The 23,955-nt window shown below is 50.4% G+C and overlaps 2 protein-coding genes across 4 annotated transcripts in view; one reads left to right on the top strand and one right to left on the bottom strand.

Moving 5' to 3' along the window:
* The window catches only part of TMCC2 (transmembrane and coiled-coil domain family 2), a 29,087-nt gene extending 27,786 nt beyond the window's left edge, over positions 1-1,301 (bottom strand). The window contains exon 1 of the mRNA XM_058855497.1: positions 1,050-1,301. Within this exon, the coding sequence (XP_058711480.1) occupies positions 1,050-1,217 (168 nt within the window). The 5' untranslated portion in view covers positions 1,218-1,301. The remainder of the gene's footprint in view (positions 1-1,049) is intronic.
* A 764-nt stretch (positions 1,302-2,065) lies between these two features.
* Positions 2,066-23,802, top strand: DSTYK (dual serine/threonine and tyrosine protein kinase). Of its 3 annotated transcripts, XM_058855493.1 has the most exons (15): positions 2,066-2,396; positions 8,654-8,893; positions 9,080-9,534; positions 10,234-10,879; positions 12,256-12,530; positions 13,981-14,064; positions 14,878-14,940; positions 16,010-16,186; positions 17,246-17,375; positions 17,900-18,056; positions 19,111-19,243; positions 20,094-20,207; positions 20,643-20,757; positions 21,566-21,700; positions 21,982-23,802. In XM_058855493.1, exons 1-15 carry the CDS (start codon positions 2,171-2,173, stop codon positions 22,167-22,169), a joined length of 3,138 nt encoding a protein of 1,045 aa, XP_058711476.1. In that variant the 5' UTR covers positions 2,066-2,170; the 3' UTR covers positions 22,170-23,802. The 3 variants fall into 3 exon arrangements, with proteins under 3 accessions (XP_058711476.1, XP_058711474.1, XP_058711475.1); XM_058855491.1 differs by having other exon boundaries at positions 8,654-9,534; XM_058855492.1 differs by lacking the exon at positions 14,878-14,940 and having other exon boundaries at positions 8,654-9,534.
* The last annotated feature ends 153 nt before the right edge of the window (positions 23,803-23,955 follow it).

Genomic DNA, 23,955 nt, shown 5'->3' with positions numbered 1-23,955 from the left:
CCACTCTGCCCACGGCATTCCCACGCCCCAAGTTCCACGCTGGGAATTCATCCCCGCGGGATAAAACCCTGTTGAACGGCCGGGGGTCGGAGCCGCTTCTTCCCCGGTGGCAGGGTAATTGTGTTCCCGATTCCAGGCCGGATCCCCGCTCCAGGGCGGGCTCTGTCCCTCCCGCAGCGCTGCAGTGCCGCGGGATTTGTTTTGCTCATCCTCCGGCCCCCAGGAGCAGCCTCGGGGCCATTTCCACACCGTCACTCCCCGCTGCCGCAGCCCCGGATCCTCCCGGATCCTCCCGGATGCTCCTGGAACATCCCCCCGACTCCCGGCAGGGATTTCCCGGGATCTGCGCGGCCCCTCTGCAATGGGGCAGCCCCCAAAACCCCGGGATTGCTTCATCCCGGGAAAATCCCTATCCCAGGAGAGTCCTCACTGCAGGACCAGCCCCATCCTGGGGCCAGCCTCGATCGAGGACCATCCCCATCCCGACCCCAGGAGCATCCTCATCCTTGGAGCATCCTCATCCCAGGAGCATCCTCATCCCAGGAGCATCCTCACCCCAGGAGGATCCTCATCCCAGGAGCATCCTCACCCCAGGAGGATCCTCATCCCAGGAGCATCCTCACCCCAGGAGCATCCTCATCCCAGGAGCATCCTCATCCCCGGAGCGTCTCCATCCCAGGAGCATCCTCATCCAGTAGGATCCCCGCCACAGGACCGTCCCCATCTCAGGAGCATCCTAATCCCAGTAGGATCTCTGTTCATGGGACCACCCCCATCCCAGGAGCACGCTATTCCCAGCGCTGCCCCATCCAGGATCACGCCATTCCCAGGATTATCCCGATCCCGGAGCGCCCCTATCCAGGATCCATCCCGCATCCTCCAAGGTCACACCTGTAGGACCCGGGGGGGGTGAGGATGGTGGCACCCCCCGAGCTCCATCGCTCCGGTGACCCCAGCGGGATCTCCCCACCCCGGTCAGCACCACCGGGAACCCCGGGACGATCCCGTGGGATTTTCCCGTTTCCCACCGGGACGCTCCCGCCGCTCACCTTCAGGTCGGGGGGCTTGGAGCGCGGCGGCGCCGGGACAGCGCCCGCCTCGGGGGCCGCCGCCGCTTCGCCGGCCTTGCCCTCCATCACGCCGTGACCGGGCGACTCCCCCGCGGAGCCGGGATCCTCCTCGGGCTGCTGCAGCTCGTCCGAGCGGCACCGCTTCATCCCGGGAGCGCCGTGCCCGCGGCTGGCGGGGGGCGCCTACGGCCGCGGCGGCGGCGGCGGGCGGCGCCCCGGCGGCCGCTGCGGGGCCCGCGGGCTGCGCGGCCCCGGCCCGCCCGCCCCGCCGAGCCCGGGCCGGGCGGCGGCTCCGCGCCGCGGCGGCTCCGCGCCCGCCGCCGCCACCGGCATCGCCGCCGCCGCCGCGCCTGACGGACAGCGCCGCCGGCCAATGGCCGAGCGAGAGAGGAGGGAGAGCGCGCGGTGATTGGCGGAGGGTGCTCGGGGGGCGGTGCTGGCGGGGGGAATTCACCAATGGAGACGCGCGGGGGGCGGGGCCGCCGCTGGTGATTCGCGGAGGCGGAGCGGAGCTGGAGACGGGCGCGCCGCCTCCTGCCGAGCCGCTCCGCGCAGCGCGGGATTGGGGAGCAGCGGGCGACGTTTCACCTTCCCCTTTTGCTTCCCCTTTTTAAATGCGTCATTTTATGGTCGTTCTCTGTTTTTGGAGTGTTTTTTCTCGTCCCCCGCGGGTGTGCGCAGAGGCCGCGGAGAGAGGTCGGCGGCCGCGCTTCCAGAGACTACAATGTCCATGAGGCTTTGTGGTATAACAGACTACAACTCCCGGCGTCCCCCCGCGGGCCGGGAGAATGAACTACAGTTAAACGCAAATAAACTACATTTCCCGGCGTGCCTCGCGCGCGGGGTGCGCCCGGCCTCCTCCCCCTTTGCCCTGCGGCGCGCCGACAAACGTTCCGCGCACACTCAGCGCGGCTGGTGGAGGCGCTTCCCCTCGGGAGAAGGCGGCGGCCGCGGGGGTCGGGGAGGCGGGAGGGGCGGGGGGTGGGGGGGTCGGGAGGCGAGGAAATCCTCGGGGAGGTTCCTCCCTGAGCGGCGGCAGCCTGGCAGGGCCCGAGAGCGGCCCGCGGTGGGGAGGGGATAGCGGGGCGGACCCGGAGGACATGGAGGCCGAGGGGGCCCCGTCATGGCGGGGTCCCGGCGGGGCCGTGCGGGAGCTCTGCCGCTCTTTCTGCCACTACAACCGGCACCTGGCGCGGCTGCAGCACAACCTGCGAGAGACCAAGAGGTTCTTCCGCGATGTCAAGTTCTCCCAGGGACACCCCTTCGCCTCGGCGCCTGCCGGTGACGGCCCCCCCTCCGGCGGGGATGGGGGTCCCGGGGACGGCGGTGAGAGAGGCCGGGGCGGGGGAGGCCGCGCTGGGGCGGGAGGTGTGAGGGGTCTGTGGGGGTAAAAGGGGAAATCTCTGGGGGTGAGGGGTCTCTGGGGGGCTTGGGAGCCTTGCGGTGAGGAGTGAAGCGTCCAACTTGGCGGGGCTGTAATGGGGGTGCCAGGGCTGGGGGTGCCTGGAGGGTGTGAGGGGCTCTGTGGGGTGAAGGGAGGAGGGCAGGGGGTGATTTAGGGGGGATTTAGGATGCGTGTGAGGAAAAGATTCTTCTCCGGGGGGTTTTGGGGCGCTGAGCAGGCTCCCCGGGGGATTGAGCGTTGATCTGCGGGAGTGTTTGGGCGGCACAGGGTGGGATTGTTGGGGTGCCAGCAGCTGGATCCATGATCCCTGTGGGATTTGCTGATGGGGATCCTCTCCCCCTCTCCCTGAGCTGCAGCTCCAGCTGGATCCATGATCCCTGTGGGGTTTGCTGATGGGGATCCTCTCCCCCTGTCCCTGAGCTGCGGCTCCAGCTGGATCCATGATCCCTGTGGGATTTGCTGATGGGGATCCTCTCCCCCTGTCCCTGAGCTGCAGCTCCAGCTGGATCCATGATCCCTGTGGGATTTGCTGATGGGGATCCTCTCCCCCTCTCCCTGAGCTGCGGCTCCAGCCCCACAGGGAGGGTGATTGGGAACAGAGTGGACAGGGTGGGATGAGGGGATGATGGCATTCCCGGGTTATCCCGGAGTTCTGTGGGAATAACGGCCTCGCTCAGGGGCTCTCTGAGCATCTGCTGCTGTTGATAAATGTGAAACATCCCTAAAGATCTTCATTCATCCCCAAATGGCTCCTGAGTCATCTCTTGTCCAGGGTTCTTGTCTTGCACTCCAAGTCCTGGTTTCACGTTCGAAGCGTTGGGTTTTTCTGTCTGTGTATTAAAAAAAATGAAATTGGTTTTGGGCTGGTTTGGGGTTCATTCTCCCCTTGTGGTACCGTGGGAAGGTTTTTGGGAGCACATCGGGATTTTGGGATGTGGTTGCTGCCCCTCTCACCGGGCAAGGTGGGGAGTGGGATTTTGGGCCAGGACAGGTGAGCCTGTGGTGTTTGGAATTTGGGATTGTTCTGCCTGGGGAAGAGGAGGATTTGGGGTGACCTGAAGGAGCTGACAAGAAAAGACGGAATATTTCCAAGGGATGGATGGCTTCCCACTGCCAGAGGGATTTTGGGAATAAATCCTTCTCTGTGAGGCTGGGATGGAATTCCCAGAGCAGCTGTGGCTGCCCCATCCCTGGGAGTGTGCCAGGCCAGGTTGGATAGTGGATAAAATGGAAAAGTTAAAGGATAAAATGGAAAAGTTAAAGGATAAAATGCAGCCTGGGATAGTGGGAGGTGTCCACACCCATGGGATTGGATGATCCCTTCCAACCCAAACCATTCCAAGATTCCCTCTGCTGGTTTGGGTGGGATATTGGGAATAAATCTTTCCCTGGGAGGGGCTGGGATGGAATTCCCAGAGAATTTGTGGCTGCCCCATTTTTGGAAGCCCCCAGAGCCAGGCTGGACATGGCTGGGATCAAAGCAGGAAGGTGGAAATCGTCCTTTTTCCCCTGGAGAGGTTTTTAGGGGCCAGGAAGTTTCAGCAGTGCAGTTTTCCTTGACTTTTCCCCAAAATCTGCCCTTCAGGTGGAAGCAGAGTAGAGGAATTTTCTCCAAGGACTTGTGCAGGGTCAGTTTTGTGCAGCACAGAGGGAACTGGGACGTGGAGAGGAGTGGACAAGACACAATTCCCATGGGAAAATAAACCTGGAAAAGAAACCTGGATGTGCTGGAAGCCAAAGAGATGGGAAGGTTTTGCTTTTGAGGCACCTGCACCTCCTTCTCCTCATCCCAGGCAGGCTGGGAATTTATGGATCATTTCATTCCAGCCAAAAAAATCCCCCCCAAAAATCACTGAGATGCACTGGAGTTACTGAAGGATTATTTATTTTATATTATCATTATCACTATCATCATTAATATTAATATCAATATTATTTATATTATTATTTATATTATTTATGGATTATTTATTTGGATGAACAGATAGAATCCTGGGATGGTGCTCCAGGAATTGCCTTTTGGGAATGTTTTCCTCCAATCCTGACTTTTTTGGCTTCTTGGGGAGCTGTAAAAACAAAACCTGAGTTAGGGACTTGCAGCATGAAATAGGTAAAAATATAAAAGAAAAATCAAATTGTTTGCTGCTCCTCAGGGTTGTTTTCTTTGTGCTGTGCCTGTAATAATTGGGACAATTAAAACCTGAGGCTTTGGAGGTTTCTTTTGCCTTATTTTAGGAATTTTTGGGAAAATCCCCAGAGTTTTGGGCAGCAATCAGGGCTTCCCTTGATGGTGTGTGCTGGGGCTCAGCTTCCTGCAATAAATGGATTTTTTAAGGGAGTTATCCAGAGGGTTTGGAGGTGTTTTTGTGCTGATTGAGGGGTTTATCCTCTTCAAGTCTGTTCCCCTAAAGATCAGTGCACCTTTCAGGGGTAAAAACTTGGATTTAAGAGCAGTGGAGAGGTGGAATTTGTGGAATAACTCCTCAGGCTGATGAAAGGAGGATTTCCCAAGGAGCTCCAGAGGATGGAATTTGGCTCTGCAGCCTTTGGAGCTGCTGAAATCAGAATTAATTGGACTTTTTTTTTCTTATGGAATTAACCCTGGAGCAGCTGAAATTTGGATTAATTGTTTTTCTTCTCTTGGAATCAACACCTCTGTGCTGTTATGGAACTAAAAGTTGGTTTATTCAGAATTCCAGACTGCTTTGGGTTGGAAAGGACCTTAAACCCCATCCAGGCTCACACATTCCAGGTTGCTCCAAGCAGCTTTTGGACACCTCAGTGGACACAAATGCGTTGAGATTAAATCTTGTGGCGGTCAAAGCCTGCTGGAATGCGCAGCCAGCAGCTCGGGAATGGCCGGAATCCTTGGAAAACCCTCAAAAACAGAGCCTGGAAAACGGGATAACGACGAGCGAGGCCATCAAAGTGTAGGAAAAGGGATGAGCCAATGCTTGGAGCTTTAGAGATTCCATAAATCCCAGCTGAGCTTGTTCCACCCAGGATTTGGAGAGGAATCCTGGTGAGAGCCGCCCTTGTTCCCTGGACAGGCTTCCTTTCATCCCGGGGAATTCATGGGATGCGCGCGCCCCGGGGCTTGAAGTGTTCCTCACATGGGATGGATCCGGGATGGATCCAGGATGGATTTGGGATGGATCCAGGATGGATTTGGGATGGAGCTCCGGCTCCAGCCCCTGGCACTGCTCCTGTGGGCACGGGAATGTCGCTGAGTCCCTTTGGGAATTCCTGATCCCACTTTTTGTCGAGTCCCTCCCGCCCTGGATCCGCGTCCGTGCTGGTCACGGGGTGTGGAATCACGGGGGAGGTGTTTCAACCACAAATCTTGGAGAAAAGATGGATTTGGGAAGACCTTGGGAAAGGTTTTTTAACCAGAAATCCTGGAAAAATGATGGATTTGGGAAGACCTTGGGAAAGGAAAGGTGTTTTAAGCACAAATCCTGGACAAAAGACGGATTTGGGAAGACCTTGGGAAAGGTTTTTTAACCAGAAATCCTGGAAAAATGATGGATTTGGGAAGACCTTGGGAAAGGAAAGGTGTTTTAACCACGAATCCTGGAGAAAAGACGGATTTGGGAGGATTTTGGGGCAGTTTCCCAGTAGCCAAAGGAGCTCCAAGAAGGCTGGAAAGGGAATTTTCACATGGATAAAGGGAATAAAGGCCTCGAGTTGAAGAAGGGAAGGTTTTGATGGGATATAGGGAGGAATTCCTCTCTGCAAGGGTGGAGACACCTTGGTGGAATTCCCAGGGAATCCTGGGAGTGTCCAAAGCCAGGTTGGAAAACCCTGGAATAGTGAAGCTGTCCCTGAATGGCAGAGGAACAGGATGAGCTTTAAGATCCAACCCAAACCATCCCAGGATTCTGCTTCTCCATCCATATAAAAAAAAAAATCCTTCCCATTGAAAAATAATTCCCATTGAGCTGTTGTATCTCAGCAATTTTTCAGGGATATTTTTGCTGGACTTAAGGATCCACAAATTCCTGCCTGGAACGAGGAGAGGGAGCTCTGCTGCCTCTTTTCCCTTCAGAAGCCTCAGCAGAGAAAAGGCTCTGCCTGTGCAGCCCTCCCTGAATTGCTTTTTTCATGCTCCGGAGCCTGAATCCCAGGAGAAGCTCCAAGGAATGTTCCCAGATCAAAGCCATCCTTCATCCATAGCTCAAATGTGCCATTTGTGGGATTTTTCCAGATCTTTATCTTTTGTGAGCTCCTGGTCAGCTTCCAGCTCTTTGGTCACTTGATGCGGCTCTTGAAAGGCTGTTTTGGAAAACAATTCCGAAAATCACATTCCAAGGAGAGATTCCTCCCTTAAACCGTTCCCAGACTCGGGGTTTGGGGCTCAGGATTGGGGTTCTGTGGGGCAGAGGTTCAGTGCTGAGCCACAAAGAGAGTTTTTCCTCAGTTTTGGGCTGGAAAAACTCCTCCAAAATTCTATTTCCAGCCGGAAGATTTGAGGGGAAGTCAAACCTTGGGCAGGGCTTTAAAGAAGCTTTAAACCAGTCTAAGACTAGGCCAAGTGCTCCAAATTTGGCTGATTTTAATTCAACTGGAGTGATGAAGCTGTGGGATCTCTTTAATCAGGTTTGGAGAGTGGGGAGGATCCTGGTGGAGGGGAGGATCTTGTTTTCCCGACAATTTCGGCTGCCAGAACATGACTCATGAAAAAAAGAATTTTAACAGCACCTTCCCTGTAAAATTCCTGCTGTTCCTTCCAGTGTCAGAGCAATCCTGGTGCTTTGGAGCTCTCAAATTGGGCATTTTTAGGGACTGGCGGCTCCATTTCCCATTTAGCTTCATTCCTGGGCCGTGTGCCCTGGAATTTCTGTATTCCTGAAGCGCAGCAGATGAGGGATTTGTTTGTGTCCGTGATTTTGGGGCTGTCAGAGTCATTCTGCCGCTGCACCACGAGGGTAACACTGAATTTAGATCTTTCCAAAACTGGATTTGGGACTTATTTCAAACAAAACAGGAGCTAAACTCAGCCCTGAGCCTGAATTAGCGCAGCCAGGTGAGGGCAGGGAGTTGTTCCATCCCACTGAATTCCATCCATGGAATTCTTCACCCGTGATGCTGCAGAGGGAGGATGAGTAAGGAGGGTGATGACAGCGAGCTCTGGAAGAGATGCAGATATTGAGTAATTCCCTTTTCTCCCCTCCAAAGCCACCCCTGGCAAACTGTGCCAGCTCAGGGAAGGTGTTTGTTTATTGCTGGAGCAGCAAGGGAGGGACATCTGTGGGGTCTGAGGGACATCTGTGGGGTCTGAGGGACATCTGTGGGGTCTGAGGGGTCTGAGGGACATCTGAGGGACATCTGTGGGGTCTGAGGGGTCTGAGGGACATCTGTGGGGTCTGAGGGACATCTGAGGGACGTCTGTGGGGTCTGAGGGACATCTGTGGGGTCTGAGGGACATCTGTGGGGTCTGAGGGGTCTGAGGGACATCTGAGGGACATCTGTGGGGTCTGAGGGACATCTGTGGGGTCTGAGGGACATCTGAGGGACGTCTGTGGGGTCTGAGGGACATCTGTGGGGTCTGAGGGACGTCTGAGGGACATCTGTGGGGTCTGAGGGGTGTCTGTGGGGTCTGAGGGACATCTGAGGGACGTCTGTGGGGTCTGAGGGACATCTGTGGGGTCTGAGGGGTGTCTGTGGGGTCTGAGGGACATCTGTGGGGTCTGAGGGGTGTCTGTGGGGTCTGAGGGACATCTGAGGGACATCTGTGGGGTCTGAGGGACATCTGTGGGGTCTGAGGGGTGTCTGTGGGGTCTGAGGGATGTCTGTGGGGTCTGAGGGGAGTCTGTGGGGTCTGAGGGACATCTGTGGGGTCTGAGGGACATCTGTGGGGTCTGAGGAACTTCTATGGGGTCTGAGGAACTTCTATGGGGTCTGAGGGACATTTATGAGCTCTGAGGGATATTTATGAGCTCTGAGGGACATTTATGGGCTCTGAGGGACATTTATGGGCTCTGAGGGAAGTCTGTGGGCTCCGAGGGAAGTCTGTGGAGTCTAAGGAGCGTTTGTGGGCTCTGAGGGAAGTTTGTTTGGTCTGAGGGAAGCCTGTGGGCTCTGAGGGACATCTGTGGGCTCTGAGGGACATTTGTAGGGCTGCAATATCCAATTTTTCCCCTCAGGGATGAAGCCCTAACCGCTGTCCCCGTTGCAGGCCACGGCCCCGTGTCGTTCCCGCCACACGAGGAGGAGCAGCTGCAGCGCTCGGTGAGCTGGCGGCCGTGCCTGCTGATCCTGGGCCAGAGCTGCCGCGCCAAGTGCCGCCTGCTGAACCTGCTGCTGGGCCAGGAGCTGCTGCCCGTCCCTGGGGCTGCCACCGAGGGGCTGCTGCCCGTCCCTGACACCGAGGGGCTGCTGCCTGTCCCTGGCACTGAGGAGCTGCTGCCCACCCCTGGTGCTGTCCATGGGGCTGGCACCGAGGGGCTGCTGCCCACACCGGACACTGAGGGGCTGCTACCTGTCCCTGGCACCAAGGGGCTGCTGCCCAGCCCAGACACTGAGGGGCTGCTGCCCACCCCTGGCACCGAGGAGCTGCTGCCCAGCCCCGGGACTGGCACTGAGGGGCTGCTGCCCAGCCCAGACACTGAGGAGCTGCTGCCCAGCCCTGACACTGAGGAGCTGCTGCCCAGCCCTGACACTGAGGAGCTGCTGCCCAGCCCTGACACTGAGGAGTTGCTGCCCAGCCCAGACACTGAGGAGCTGCTCCCCACCCCTGACACTCATGAGCAGTTGCCCAGCCCCGGGGCTGGCACGGAGGAGCTGCTCCCCACCCCTGACACTCATGAGCAGCTGCCCAGCCCCGGGGCTGGCACGGAGGAGCGCTGCCGGCGCCGCCGCGTTCGCTTCATGCACGGGGCGCGGACGCGGCTCAGCCTGGCGCTGCCCGGGCAGTACGAGCTGGTGCAGGCGCTGGCAGGGCACAGCGGGCACTGGGACACCATCCCCGAGCAGGACCTGCAGGTGCCCGGCGACGCCGAGGATCCCGCGCAGAGGGTGGCAGAGCTGGAGGTGGTGCTGCCCCACCCGCTGCTCAAGGTGAGGGTGGCACTGCCACTGGCCCTGCCCTGGTCCCTGGGCAGCTTGGGGTGGCACTGCCACAGCCCTGATCAATAAATTCCCAAATTGTCCCTGCCCTGGTCCCTGGGCAGCTTGGGGTGGCACTGCCACAGCCCTGATCAATAAATTCTCAAATTGTCCCTGCCCCTGGTCTGTGGGCAGCTTGGGGTGGCACTGCCACTGCCCTGATCAATAAATTCCCAAATTGTCCCTGCCCTGGTCCCTGGGGAAGTTGGGATGTGACATTTCCAGCCCTGATCAGTAAATTCCCAAATTGTCCCTGCCCTGGTCCCTGGGGAAGTTGGGATGTGACATTTCCAGCCCTGATCAATGAATTCCCAGTTCCACACTTGTCCCCGCCCCAGTCTGTGGGGGGCTTTCCACAGCCCTGATCAATAAATTCCTGATCTGGCTCTTTCCTGGGACACTTCTAAGTTTTGTCCTAAAATTCCAAGACATTTGGTCCAAAATAAGGAATTTGGAGTTAGGGGATCAGCCTTGTCCTAATCTGGGCTAAAACTCCAAGGATTTGGTCCAAAATAAGGAATTTGGAGTTTGAGATCAGCCTTTCAGGTGAGACTCCGGATTTGCTTTGAAGGATCCTGGGTTTTTTTGCTGTGTGAATGAATCCCACAGAAAAACCTCTCCAAACCTTCTCCTTTTTTTGGTTTTCCCCAGGAAGTGGACATCGTGGTGGCTCCATGCCGTGGCTTCCAGTCAGCTGAGGCCACGCTGGCCGAGTTTGTCAACCAGGTGCTGCCCGTTGTCACCTTCGCCATCGGCGAGCCCCAGCTGTCCCCATCGGACCGGGCAGAACTTCTGGAAATCAAGGAAAAATTCTCCCTCCCCATCTTCTTCCTCCGAATCCCCGAGCCTGGCAGCGAGCCGAGCTCTCCCAAAAAACCCAGCAAGGAGAAATCCCCGCTCCACCGCCAGCTGCTGGATCTGGGATACCTGAACCCCTCGGGCTCCTGCGGCGCTCCGGGCTCCTCGGTGCTGGCGGAGCAGCCGGAGAAGCTGCGGCTGCTGAGCGCCTTCGCCAGGCAGGTGCTGCAGCAACACCTGCTGGGGTTGGCCACGAGGCTGAGCGAGGTCCACGGGCGCTGCCTCAACATCTTCATCAACCAGGCCTTCGACATGGCGCGGGACCTGCAGATCACGCCCAAGCGGCTGGAGTACACGCGCAGGAAGGAGAACGAGCTCTACGAGTCGCTGATGGGCATCGCCAACCGCAAGCAGGAGGAGATGAAGGAGATGATCGTGGAGACCTTGGGGAGTATGAAGGAGGAGCTGCTGGAGGACGCTGCCAGCATGGAGTTCCGAGGTGGGTCCAGCGCCTGGAGGGGTTGGGGTGGGTTTTGGGGTGGATGCGGGGAGGTGTTGGTGGGAGGTGAAAATGTTTTGGTGGGGGATGAAGGGATTTTGGGATTGGATGGAGGGATTTTGGAATTGAATGAAGGGATTTTGGGATTGGATGGAGGGATATTGGGTTTGGATGAAGGGATATTGGGTTTGGATGGAGGGATTTTGGGATTGGATGGAGGGATATTGGGTTTGGATGAAGGGGTATTGGGTTTGGATGAAGGGATTTGGGGTTTGGATGAAGGGATTTTGGGTTTGGATGAAGGGATTTTGGGATTGGATGGAGGGATTTTGGGATTGGATGAAGGGATTTTGGGTTTGGATGGAGGGATATTAAATTTGAATGAAGGGATATTGGGTTTGGATGAAGGGATTTTGGGTTTGGATGGAGGGATATTGGGTTTGAATGGAGGGATTTTGGGATTGGATATTAAATTTGGATGAAAGGATATTGGGTTTGGATGGAGGGATATTGGGATTGGATGAAGGGATATTAAATTTGGAGGAAGGGATATTGGGATTGGATGGAGGGATTTTGGATTTGGATAAAGGGATATTGGATTTGGATGGAGGGATATTGGGATTGGATGGAGGGATATTGGGTTTGGATGAAGGGATTTTGGGTTTGGTTATTAATTAATTGAATAATTGTGGGTAAAATGATCATAATCGTGGATAAAATAATGATAATGTTGGATAAAATGATCATCATAATCTTGTATAAAATGATAATAATCTTGGATAAAATTATCATAATAATCTTGGATAAAATAATCATAATCTTGGGTAAAATAATCATAATAATCTTGGATAAAGTAATTAATAAATCTTGGATAAAATAATGAATAAATCTTGGATAAAATTATCATAATAATCTTGGTAAAATAATCATCATAATCTTGGATAAAATAATCATAATCTTGGATAAAATAATTAATAAATCTTGGATAAAATTATCATAATAATCTTGGTAAAATAATCATCAATCTTGGATAAAATAATCATCATAATCTTGGTAAAATTATTAATAAATCTTGGATAAAATAATTAATAAATCTTGGATAAAACTATCATAATCTTGGATAAAATTATTAATAAACCTTGAATAAAATAATTAATAAATCTTGGTTAAATTTATCATACTCTTGGATAAAACAATCATAATCTTGGATAAAATTACTAATAAATCTTGAATAAAATTACCATAATCTGGGATAAAACAAAACCACCTCATTTCTATGCTCACAGATGGAAAAACCTTATTTTTAACCCACCATCCAGACCATTTCACCCTCCTCAACCACCAATACCAAACCCCTTTTTCCCTTTCCCGCGCAGACATCATCATCCCCGAGAGCGGCGATCCCGTCAGCTCCCGGGACATCAAACGCTGCATCCAGCAGATCCAGGAGCTGATCATCTCCCGCCTCAACCAGGCTGTGGCCAACAAACTCATCAGCTCCGTGGATTATCTGCGGGAGAGCTTCGTGGGGACCCTGGAGCGCTGCCTCCGGAGCCTGGAGGAGTCCTGGGAGGGCGCGGCGCATCCCAGCAGGGCAGCGGAGAAAAGCAGGGATGGCTCCGTGCACATCACCAGCAACTATCTCAAACAGGTCTGGGGTGCTCCAGGCAAGGAAATCAGGAGGGTTTGGGGTGGTGAAAGAGTGATTGTCAAAAATCTGTGTGAAATAATCAAATTATGGCCTAAAAACACCCATAAAATAACATAGGAAATCAATTTTAATCCAATTATGGCCAGGGATGGCTCTGTGCACATCACCAGCAACTATCTCAAACAGGTCTGGGGTGCTCCAAGCAGGGAAATCAGGGGGGTTTGGGGTGGTGAAACAGAGATTTTCCAAAATCTGTGTGAAATAATCAAATTATGGCCAGGGATGGCTCCGTGCACATCACCAGCAACTATCTCAAACAGGTCTGGGGTGCTCCAGGCAGGGAAATCAGGGGGGTTTGGGGTGGTGAAAGAGTGATTGTCAAAAATCTGTGTGAAATAACGGAATTACAGCCTAAAAACAGGCATGGAATAACATAGGAAATCAATTTTAATCCAATTATGGCCAGGGATGGCTCCGTGCACATCACCAGCAACTATCTCAAACAGGTCTGGGGTGCTCCAGGCAAAGAAATCAGGGGGGTTTGGGGTGGTGAAGCAGAGATTTTCCAAAATCTGTGTGAAATAATGGAATTACAGACTAAAAACACCCATAAAAATAACAGAAGAAATCAATTTTAACCAAATTATGTGCTAAAAACTCTGGAGGAGCCCAGGGATAGGCTCCATCAACGTTGACATCACCAGCAACTATCTCAAACAGGTCTGGGGTGCTCCAGGCGAGGAAATCAGGAGGGTTTGGGGTGGTGAAAGAGTGACTGTCAAAAACCTGTGTGAAATAATCAAATTATGGCCTAAAAACACCCATAAAATAACATAGGAAATCAATTTTAATCCAATTATGGCCAGAGATGGCTCCGTGCACATCACCAGCAACTATCTCAAACAGGTCTGGGGTGCTCCAGGGAAGGAGATCAGAGGGGTTTGGGGTGGTGAAACAGAGATTTTCCAAAATCTGTGTGAAATAATGGAATTACAGACTAAAAACAGGCATGGAATAACACAAGAAATCAATTAGAATCAAATTATGGCCTAAAAACACCTGAGATAATACAGGAAATTAATTATTTTCTAAATTTGTATAAAATAATCAAATTATCTCTTAAATCTGTATAAAATAATCAAGTTACAGCCTAGAAACACACATGAAATAACACAATTAATCAATTCTAATCAAATTACGGCCTAGAGCCACCCATAAAATAACAATAAATAAATTATAATCAAACTACAACTTAAAACCACCCATAAAATAATGCAATAAATCAATTATAATCAAATTACAACTTAAAACCACCCATAAAATAACGCAATAAATCAATTTACCAAGTGATCATTGGGATATCCCCATTTTTTTCCATTTTCCCAGGCTCTAGCCAAGTTCCTAGCTGTCAGAATTCCCATTTTTCCCCCTCTTTTCCCTGATTTTCCAGATCCTGAACGCAGCCTACCACGTGGAGGTCACGTTCCACTCGGGCTCGACGGTGACCAGGATGCTTTGGGAACAGATCAAACAGGTGGGAAAAGGGAATTTCAGAGGGAAAAAAACCCTCTCAGCTGCTCCCTGAATTCACTCTTTCGTTTTTATTCCTGGAGATTTTTATTCCTGGAGTTTATTCCCGGGGATTTCCATGCCTGGAAGTGCCCCAGGCCGGGTTGGATGGAGATGGGAGCGACTTTGGGGTGGGGGAATGGGATAAAATTCCCGATCCAAACCTCTCTGGGATTGTGGGATTCTCATCCAGTGGAAAAATCAGGGAGAGGTGTTTCCAAATGGGTGGAATTCCCAGGGAAGCAGCTTTTTCCTGGGCTGAGGTGTGGGAATTCCAGGTGTTGGGCGCAGCACTTGGGGTAATTATGTTAATTAAATTAATTATATTGATTAAATTGCTGTGCCTCAACCTTCGTTAGCCAGCACAGAATTCCCAGCGGATCCCTGATCTTGGAAAGGAGGAGGAATCTGCTCTTTGTTCCCACTCAGAACTGGGATTTATTTGAGGAAAAGTTGAGTTCTTGCTCATCCATCCGAGGGGGGAATAAAGTCCCAGCTGCTCAGAGCAGAAATTTCCAGAAGAAATTCCTGACATTGAATTTTGAAATTGTTTGGAAATGAAATTTTTTTGGAAATGAAATTTTTTGGAAATTAAATTTTTTGGAAATTAAATTTTTTGGAAATTAATTTTTTTTTTGGAAATGAAAGCTTTAACAGCCAGAAATTGAAACCAAACCAGAGCAAATCTGAGGGGAGAAGAGTGAATTGTACTAAATCAAAATCCCACAGCAAACCAAACCTCACAAAGCCAAATAAACCTCATTTACCAAAAAAACAGGAATTCCCAAATGCTCCAAATCATTTCTTTACTCCTCCAGGACACAAAGAACCCCTTCAAGAGGTATTTGCTTTCAAATAAATGTTTAAGGAATATAATTAAATTAAAATTTTAATCAATATTATTAAATTAAAATATCATTAAAATAAATATGTTATAAATATCATTAAGTTAAATATGTAATAAATATTATTAAACTAAGTGCTTGAATATTATTAAATAAAATATGTAATAAATATTAAATTAAAAAGGTAATAAATACCATTAAATACTAAAGAAATACTATTGAATCAAGTATTTAGGAAATATTATTAAATTAAAAATGTAATAAATATTAAATTAAAGATTGAGTAGACACAAATAAAATATTTAATAAATATTACCAAATTAATTATTTAATAAACATTATTAAAGATATAAGAAATATAATTAAATCAAATATTTAATAAATATCATTAAATATTTAATAAACTCAAAATAGTTAATAAACTTTACCAAATTAATTATTTAATATCATTAAATCAAATATTGAATAAATATAATTAAATCCAATATTTAATAAACACAAATATTTAATAAACATTACCGAATTAATTATTTAATAAATATTATTAATGGATATAATAGTTAATATCATTAATTATTATATAGATTATATAAATGGTATAAATTCTTTAAATTCTTTAAATTCTATAAATTAATTCTAATTTATATATATATTATATAAATTATATAAAGTAATATAAATATAATTTAATATCATGAAATCAAATACTTAATAAATATAATTAAATCAAATATTTAATACATATAATTAAGTAAAATAATAAATATAATTAAATATTATATTTAATCACATATTATTTACACATTAATTATTAATTATTTACACATTAATTATATTTAATCACATATTTAATATGACTCAGTTAAATACTGGAGAATTCCAGGCTGGATTGGTTTGGGAAGGACTCGAAGCTCATCCCATCCCATGGACAATCCCAGTCTGCTCCCAGCTCAATCCTTGGGATCCACAGATTCCCAGAGCCTCCCTGCGAATAAATAACCAACAAATTAAATAATTAACGAGCTAATTAAGGCAATTCTGCTGAGTTCCGCTGGCTTTTCCCAGATAATCCAGCGGCTGACGTGGGTGAGCCCCCCGGCCATCAGCAGCGAGTGGAAGAGGAAGGTGGCCCAGGACGCCATCGAGAGCCTCAGCGCCTCCAAACTGGCCAAGAGCATCTGCAGCCAGTTCCGAACGCGCCTCAACAGCTCCCACGAGGCCTTCGCCTCCTCCCTGCGCCAGGTCCGGGAAAACGGGGCCCTGGGACTGGGAATGTGGGGCTGGGAACGGGGAAAAGTGCACAGGAACCCGACTGGGGCTGGGAATGTGGGCTGGGAACGGGGAAAAGTGCACTGGAACCCAACTGGGGCTGGGAATGTGGGCTGGGAACAGGGAAAAGTGCACAGGAACTCAACTGGGGCTGGGAATGTGGGGTTGGAATGGAGAAAAGTGCACTGAAACTCAACTGGGGCTGGGAATGTGGGGCTGGGAACAGGGAAAAGTGCACAGGAACTCAACTGGGGCTGGGAATGTGGGGCTGGAATGGAGAAAAGTGCACAGGAACCCAACTGGGGCTGGGAATGTGGGATTGGGATGGAGAAAAGTGCACAGGAACTCAGGCTGGGGCTGGGAATGTGGGGCTGGGAACAAGGAAAAGTGCACTGGAACTCAACTGGGACTGGGAATGTGGGGCTGGGAACGGGGAAAAGTGCACTGGAACCTGACTGGGGCTGGGAATGTGGGGCTGGAATGGAGAAAAGTGCACAGGAACCCAACTGGGGCTGGGAATGTGGGCTGGGAACGGAGAAAAGGGTACAGGAACCTGACTGGGGCTGGGAATGTGGGGCTGGAATGGAGAAAAGTGCACTGGAACTCAACTGGGGCTGGGAATGTGGGCTGGGAACGGAGAAAAGTGCACAGGAACCTGACTGGGGCTGGGAATGTGGGGTTGGAATGGAGAAAAGTGCACTGGAACTCAACTGGGGCTGGGAATGTGGGATTGGGATAGAGAAAAGTGCACAGGAACCCAACTGGGGCTGGGAATGTGGGCTGGGAACAGAGAAAAGTGCACTGGAACTCAGGCTGGGGCTGGGAATGTGGGATTTGAACTGCAAGAACAGCTCAGGAGCTCTGGATTGGGGTTGGGAATGTGGGATTTTAACTGAAAAAGTGCCCAGGAGCTTGGATTTGGGCTGGGAATGAGGAATTTGAATGGAAAAAGTGCCCAGGAGCTCAGATTTGGGGTTGGGAATGTGGAATTGGAATGGAAGAAGTGCCCAGGAGCTGAGCTGTTCCCCGCAGCTGGAGGACGGCCACTCGGGCCGCCTGGAGAGGACCGAGGACCTGTGGCTGAAGGTGAGGAAGGAGCACGCTCCACGCCTGGCCCGCCTCTCCCTGGAGAGCAGATCCCTGCAGGATGTGCTGCTGCACGGTGAGCTGGGAATCTCCTCCCTCCTCCCCAGGGCTCCAGAGGAGTTTGCATTTCTGTTCCTTTTTCCAGCATCTTTTGAGTTTTGGTACCTTGCTTACTGTATTTTTCTGGTCCACTCTCCTGCTTTTAAATTCTAACTAGCTGATCATGTGCAGCCTCTTACCTCATCTTTGATGAGTCTCCTACATGTATTTCTATTTGGGTCAGTCCATTTTACCTTTAAATTAGTAAAAATTCTTCACTGCAAACTAAGTTCTAAGGAATAAAACTTCACTCATCAACTCACTTTGTGTCCACCTTTTCACCTCCCACTCCATCCAGTGCAGCAGTCAGTGTTGTAGGTACCTCTTGTTCACCTTGTACCTACAAGACACAAATTGTATTAGTGTGACTCAGCAGCAAACCAAAAACTTATTATTCTTATCATCCTCTTATCATCCTCTGCTTGACTGTGAGCAGAGCTGCCAGCTCTTGGCTGGGAGCGTTGATCTGGGGGCTGATTTCCCGGGATTTGTGCCTTGCAGGGAAGCCCAGGCTGGGCAGGGAGCTGGGCCGAGGCCAGTACGGGGTGGTGTACCTGTGTGACAGCTGGGGGGGACACTTCCCCTGCGCCCTCAAATCCGTCGTCCCTCCGGATGAGAAGCACTGGAACGACCTGGCGCTGGAATTCCACTACATGAGGTCTGTGTCCCGAGTGCTTCTCCCCAATTCCATGGGGATCTGATGGATTTCCCAGCTTTATTCAGGCTGGAAAAGCCCCCAGGCTGTGGCTGATGTCCCCTTTGTCACAGAGCTCTGAGTGCCACATCCAGGTTTGCTGCAGGAATCTGGGATTGGAGCTCCTGGAATGCTCAGCCATTCCCAGCCTGGGCAGGGATGCTCCTTCCTGCCTTAATTGGATTCTCTGCTGCCTGTGCTGTCCAAATTCAGAATAAATCCAAATTTATAGACCCTAAAAACCAGCAATTCTCCTCCCCTGATTCCTGGTGGTGAATCCTCTTTTCCCACCCTTTTTCCTGCCTGAATCCCAAAAAAGCCAGGGGTGGCTCTGCAGTGCAGGGAGCAGCTGCTTTGCTGGAAACAGCTGCAGGCACAGCCAGCTGAGAGAAGAATAGGGGTTTTTTTGTGACTCTAACCTTTAAAAAAGGCTTTTTTTTTGAGTTTAATTGGCTCAGACAGCTGAGGATTGTGCTGCTCTGAGCTGAGCTGGGGATTCTTGCTAAATCTGCAGCTCTGGGGCTTCTTCCCTTGGCCTGGGCTGGAGGACAGGGCTAAAAATCACCCCAATTTTCTGTGCTGGACATTCTGCAGTCCCTAAAGGGACTCAGGGGCCAAAAATTACCCCAATTTTCTGTGCTGGACATTCTGCAGGTCCCTAAAGGGACTCAGGGGCCAAAAATTACCTAATTTTTCTCTGCTTGACATTCTGCAGGTTCCTAAAAGGACTCAGGGGCCAAAAATGACCGAAATTTTCCCTGCTGGACATTCTGCAGGTCCCTAAAGGGACTCAGGGGCCAAAAATCACCCCAATTTTGTGTGCTGAACCTTCTGCAGGTCCCTAAAGACCTAAAGGATTCAGGGGCCAAAAATCACCCCAAATTTTGTCTGCTGGACATTGTGCAGGTCTCTGCAGGGACTCAGGGGCCAAAAATCACCCCACATTTTCTCTACTGGACATTCTGCAGGTCCCTAAAGGGATTCAGGGGCCAAAAATCACCCCAAATTTTCTCTGCAGGTCCCTGCAGTCCCACGAGAGGCTGGTGCACCTGCACGGCTCCGTCATTGATTACGGCTACGGAGGTGGATCCAGCATTGCTGTGCTGCTGATCATGGAGAGGCTGCACAGGGACCTCTACACCGGGCTGAAGGTACCAAATCCTCCTGCTGAATATTTATTTTATATTTATTTTATCCCTGGAAGTGCTGGGAGAGAGCTTGGAGCAACCTGGTTTGAGTGGGAAGTGGGCCCTGCCCATGGGATGAGCTTTAATCTCCCTAATTTAATCCCTAATTTAAACTAATCCACATTAATCCATAAAACAAAGCTGAAATTGCTCAATTTTCAGCATTTTGGTAAAGAAGAGCAGGACAAAATAATTTTTAGGCATGAAATCTGTGTTTTTTCCCTCAGACTAAACCTGGTTTAGTGGGAAGTGGCCCTGCCCATGGGATGAGCTTTAATCACCCTCCCAACCCAAAACTTATTCTCTAATTAAAACTGTCCACATTAATCCATAAAACAAAGCTGGAATTGCTCAATTTTCAGCATTTTGGTAAAGAAGAGCAGGACAAAATAACTTTTAGGCATGAAATATGTGTTTCTTCCCTCAGACTAAACCTGGTTTAGTGAGAAGTGGCCCGGCCCATGGGAAGAGCTTTAATCTCCCTAATTTAAAACAGTCCCCATTAATCCATAAAACAAAGCTGAAATTGCTCAGTTTTCAGCATTTTGGTAAAGAAGAGCAGGCCAAAGTAACTTTTAGGCATGAAATCTGTGTTTTTTCCCTCAGACTAAACCTAAGACTAAGGCTAAGTGGCAAGTGGCCCTGCCCATGGGATGAGCTTTAATCACCCTCCCAACCCAAAACTGATTCTCTAATTAAAACTGTCCACATTAATCCATAAAACAAAGGTAGAATTGCTAAATTTTCAACATTTTGATAAAGAAGAACAGGCCAAAGCAACTTTTAGGAATAAAATGCACATTTTTCCCCTCAGGCTGGGCTGGAGTTGGAGCCACGGTTGCAGATTGCTTTGGATGTGGTGGAAGGGATCCGGTACTTGCACAGCCAGGGCTTGGTGCACAGGGATATCAAACTCAAAAACGTCCTGGTAAGGAAAATCCCTGCTTCTGCCTCATCCCAGAACCTTTTTAGTGGGGAAAAATAAAGAAGATTTAAATGAGGGAATAACTTTCTCCACACAGGGTATTTTAAGCTGTGTTGGTGTCAGCCACAGGGAGGTTTCACTGCCTCCTTTCCTGGCTGGAAGCCTGGGGCAAAGGGAGCAGGGAATGATTCCTTTGGAGTGTAGACAGTTTAATCCATGAGTAGGATTTCCAGTTCCTGCTTCCCTGAAATCCCAGCCACACCCCTGGTGTGGGAGACAAGCGATGCCTCCCAGGGGAAGGCCCAAGAGCAGCCAGGAAATCAGAGAAACTGATTTAAAACCAGCTGCCCAGCCCTCCCAGTGGGAATCCATATCAAAAATCACTATTTTATGGGATAAACAGGCTTCTCACCTGCCTGGCTGTGGCTTTTTCCCCAGCTGGACAAAAAGAACCGGGCCAAAATCACGGATTTGGGCTTCTGCAAACCCGAGGCGATGATGTCTGGCAGCATCGTGGGCACCCCCATCCACATGGCTCCCGAGCTCTTCACAGGTAGGATCCCCCTGAATCCACGGCTCTGCCTGGAATTCTGAAGGCAATTCCTTGGAATTCATCCCTCAGTTGCTCCCAAGATCATTCCAGCACCAGAAAATTCCCCGTTTTCAATGCATGCTGTGGATTTTTCCTGTATTTTAAGTCCGCTCTTGACAGAGGATAATGGGGTTGATCAGCTCCGCTGAATTAATTAACACCCTTGCAATTAGGTGAATTGTCGTTAGTAGGAAGCTGGAAATCCTTGGTTTTCATAGGGAAATACTCCAGGAAGGATTCCCTGTAAGGAATTTCCAAGCTGTTAATTTCCATTAACTTGGAGTGAGTTTGGATTCGCTGGGAATTCTGGCAGCTGCTTAGAGGGCTTTTCCTGAGTTTTGGAATCACTTGGAAGTTCAAATCCCAAATTTACCCAAACTTACCCAAATCCTTTTTGTCTGTCAGAGCTGCTCCTGCTTGGATGAGGTTGGGATCAAATGGAAGCATCTCCATTTGTGTGAATTTAGGGAATATCTGGGATATTTCTGGGATGAGAGGCACTGACAGAGCTGAGCTTTACAGGTGTTTAAAATACACCTGAGCTCAGTTTGGGAATTCCTGGTACAACTTAAATTTATAAATCCTGGGAATTGGAAAAGCTTAACCTTGATCCCAGCTCATGCTGCCTTCCTGGGTTTCATACAAATTTTACCTTCCTGCCATGAAACTGAGGTTTAAATTTGGGGAAATGAGAGCCTGGAATCACCTCTCAGCCTGCCCAGCTCCCAGGGATTTTTCCCTGCTGATCCCACATGGTTTTTTTTCCCAGGGAAATATGACAATTCCGTGGATGTTTATGCCTTTGGGATCCTGTTCTGGTACCTGTGCTCGGGCCACGTGAAGTTACCCGAGGCTTTTGAGAGGTGTGCGAGCAAAGATCACCTGTGGAACAACGTCAGGAGAGGTACCTGGGCTTGGCTCAGCTCTGAAACCCCTCAGCTGCTGGGAAAATCCACTTTTATTCTGGTGGTGGGGAGGTGAAAGGGAAAAATAGGTGCCTATGGAATGGGATGAGTTTAAAGCCCCGATTCCGTGGATTTGGCCACCCCCTGGAAGCGCCCTGCCTGGAATTCGCCCCTTTCCCAGGAGCTCCCACCCCTCTGCCCTTTTCCCTTGGATGTCAGCAGCGGGCAGGGCTCTCCCTGGAGGATCCTGGCATTCCTGCTGATCCCGGTGTGTTTCCAGGGGTGCGGCCGGAGCGGCTCCCGGTGTTTGACGAGGAATGCTGGCAGCTGATGGAAGCCTGCTGGGCCGGGGACTCCTCCCAGCGGCCTCTCCTGGGAATCGTGCAGCCCATGCTCCAGGGAATCATGGACAGGCTCTGCCAGACCGGCTCCCAGCATCCCAACAAAGGCCTGGACGACTCCACCTGAGCGGGAAGCGCGGCAGGATTCGGGAATCGCGGCGGGATTTGGGAATTCCAGCCCCGCCTCGGCCGTGGAGCTCCGAGCCAGCCCCGAGGGGGACAGGGAGGAGCTCGGAGGGGGCTCAGGGGGGTGATGGCTCCATCCCAATCCCACCCCTGTATCCCATTGGAATAGTGTGGCCAAGGCATGGAAAATCCCATTGGAATTGCGTGGCCAAGGCATGGAAAATCCCATTGGAATTGCTCGGCCAAGGCATGGAAAATCCAAACCCTTGGGACTCGCTGGAGGCTTCGCCAATCCCATCCCAAGCCTCCTGGGCAGTCCATGGGATGGGAAAAATCCCTTCCCAAAACTCCGGGATAACGATCCCGCTCCTCCCTCAGCCATTGGCAGCAATTCCAGAGCGCTGGGAGAGGAAGGAAAAGGCACAAAACTTTAGGATGAGGAAGTGTTGGGAAGCTCCAAGGAGCTGGAAATGTTTACATGGACAGGAGCAAAGCTTCCGTGTTTTTTTCTACGGGGATTTGGAAAACCCCACCTGGATAAGCTATTGATCCCTAATCCCACCTTTTCCTCCTCTTTTTTTTTTTTTCTCCCCCCTCTCCTTTGCTTCCCTAAATTTCTTGGAATGGCTGGAGAAACCTTCCCTTGTTTCCACGCTCCGTTCCTCAGAGGTTCCGCTTTGGAGCAGCACAAAAAAGTCCTTAAAAGTATCCAATTTATCTTTTTTTCCTCCCAGGGAAAGTGCCAAAATTCCTTTTAAAGCAGGAGCTGGGGCTTGGAATTCATGGGAATGTCGTGGCTGTTTTAAATTGGGGAATGCACAGGAATATTTTAAATAATGAGGATTTTCCAGCTTTTTTTTCCAAGTTGGAGGGAAGAAAAATCCTTCCTTCTTCTCCTCCATTTCACTCCAGAGCTGGAATTCAATGGGAAAGAATAAAAAAAAAGTGGGGATAGGGGAAGAGGGGGATTTGTCTTTCCCAAATTCCTAGCAATCCCAGTTTGCTTCCTGCATTTTTGGGGTGGAATTGGGCTTATCTGGAGCAGGAAAAGCCCCTTGCTGGCTCCATGAGGAACGGGGGAAGTTGGGAATTCTCCCTGGAATTCCCAGGGAAGGTGGAATTCCTCGGCTGAAATTCCAGCTGCCCGTGGCCGAGGATGGGTTTGGTGGGATTGATTTTTTCCCTTTCTTTGTGCAATAAATGGATTCAGGAGGTTTTTTATGGAGGAAAAAAACCAACAAAACTCAGCTTTGTTTTGTTCCTTCCCGGGCATTCCCGGTGGATCCGACCCCTCCTGCCATTCCCAAGTGGGGTTTTTTTTATGGATCCAAACTCCATCTGCCATTCCAGGGTGTTTTTTTATGGATCCATCCTTTCTCCTGGCATTCCAAAACTGGGTTTTGTTGGTTTTTTTTTTTTTTATGGATCCATCCTCTGTCCCATCCCAATCCAGCTGCTCGTGCCAAGAATTCCCAACCCTTTTCCAAAGCCCCGTCCCTCAGGCAGCACCGACCCCAGGAGGGGGGAAAAAAAACCTCTGGAAAACCTCTGGAAAAGCGGGAATGGCCCTCGGGATGGCGCAGGGAGGTGTGGAAATAATAAACTGGAATAAAGGCCAAGCTCTGTGTCTGCAATTCCCGAGCTTTTCCTCTGGCCCCATCCCACACAATTCCCTGAGGGGTTTCTTTGGGAATTTCCCTGTGGAATCTTGCGGGGGGAATTTTGGGGTGGAATGTGGGAATCTCCAGGGTGCCCCAAGTTTATTTTCTCTGCCTGCCTGGAGTCGC

Source organism: Poecile atricapillus, chromosome 23 (assembly GCF_030490865.1).
Source record: "Poecile atricapillus isolate bPoeAtr1 chromosome 23, bPoeAtr1.hap1, whole genome shotgun sequence".
Lineage (NCBI taxonomy): Eukaryota > Metazoa > Chordata > Aves > Passeriformes > Paridae > Poecile > Poecile atricapillus.
This window is presented reverse-complemented; position numbering and strand designations above follow the sequence as displayed.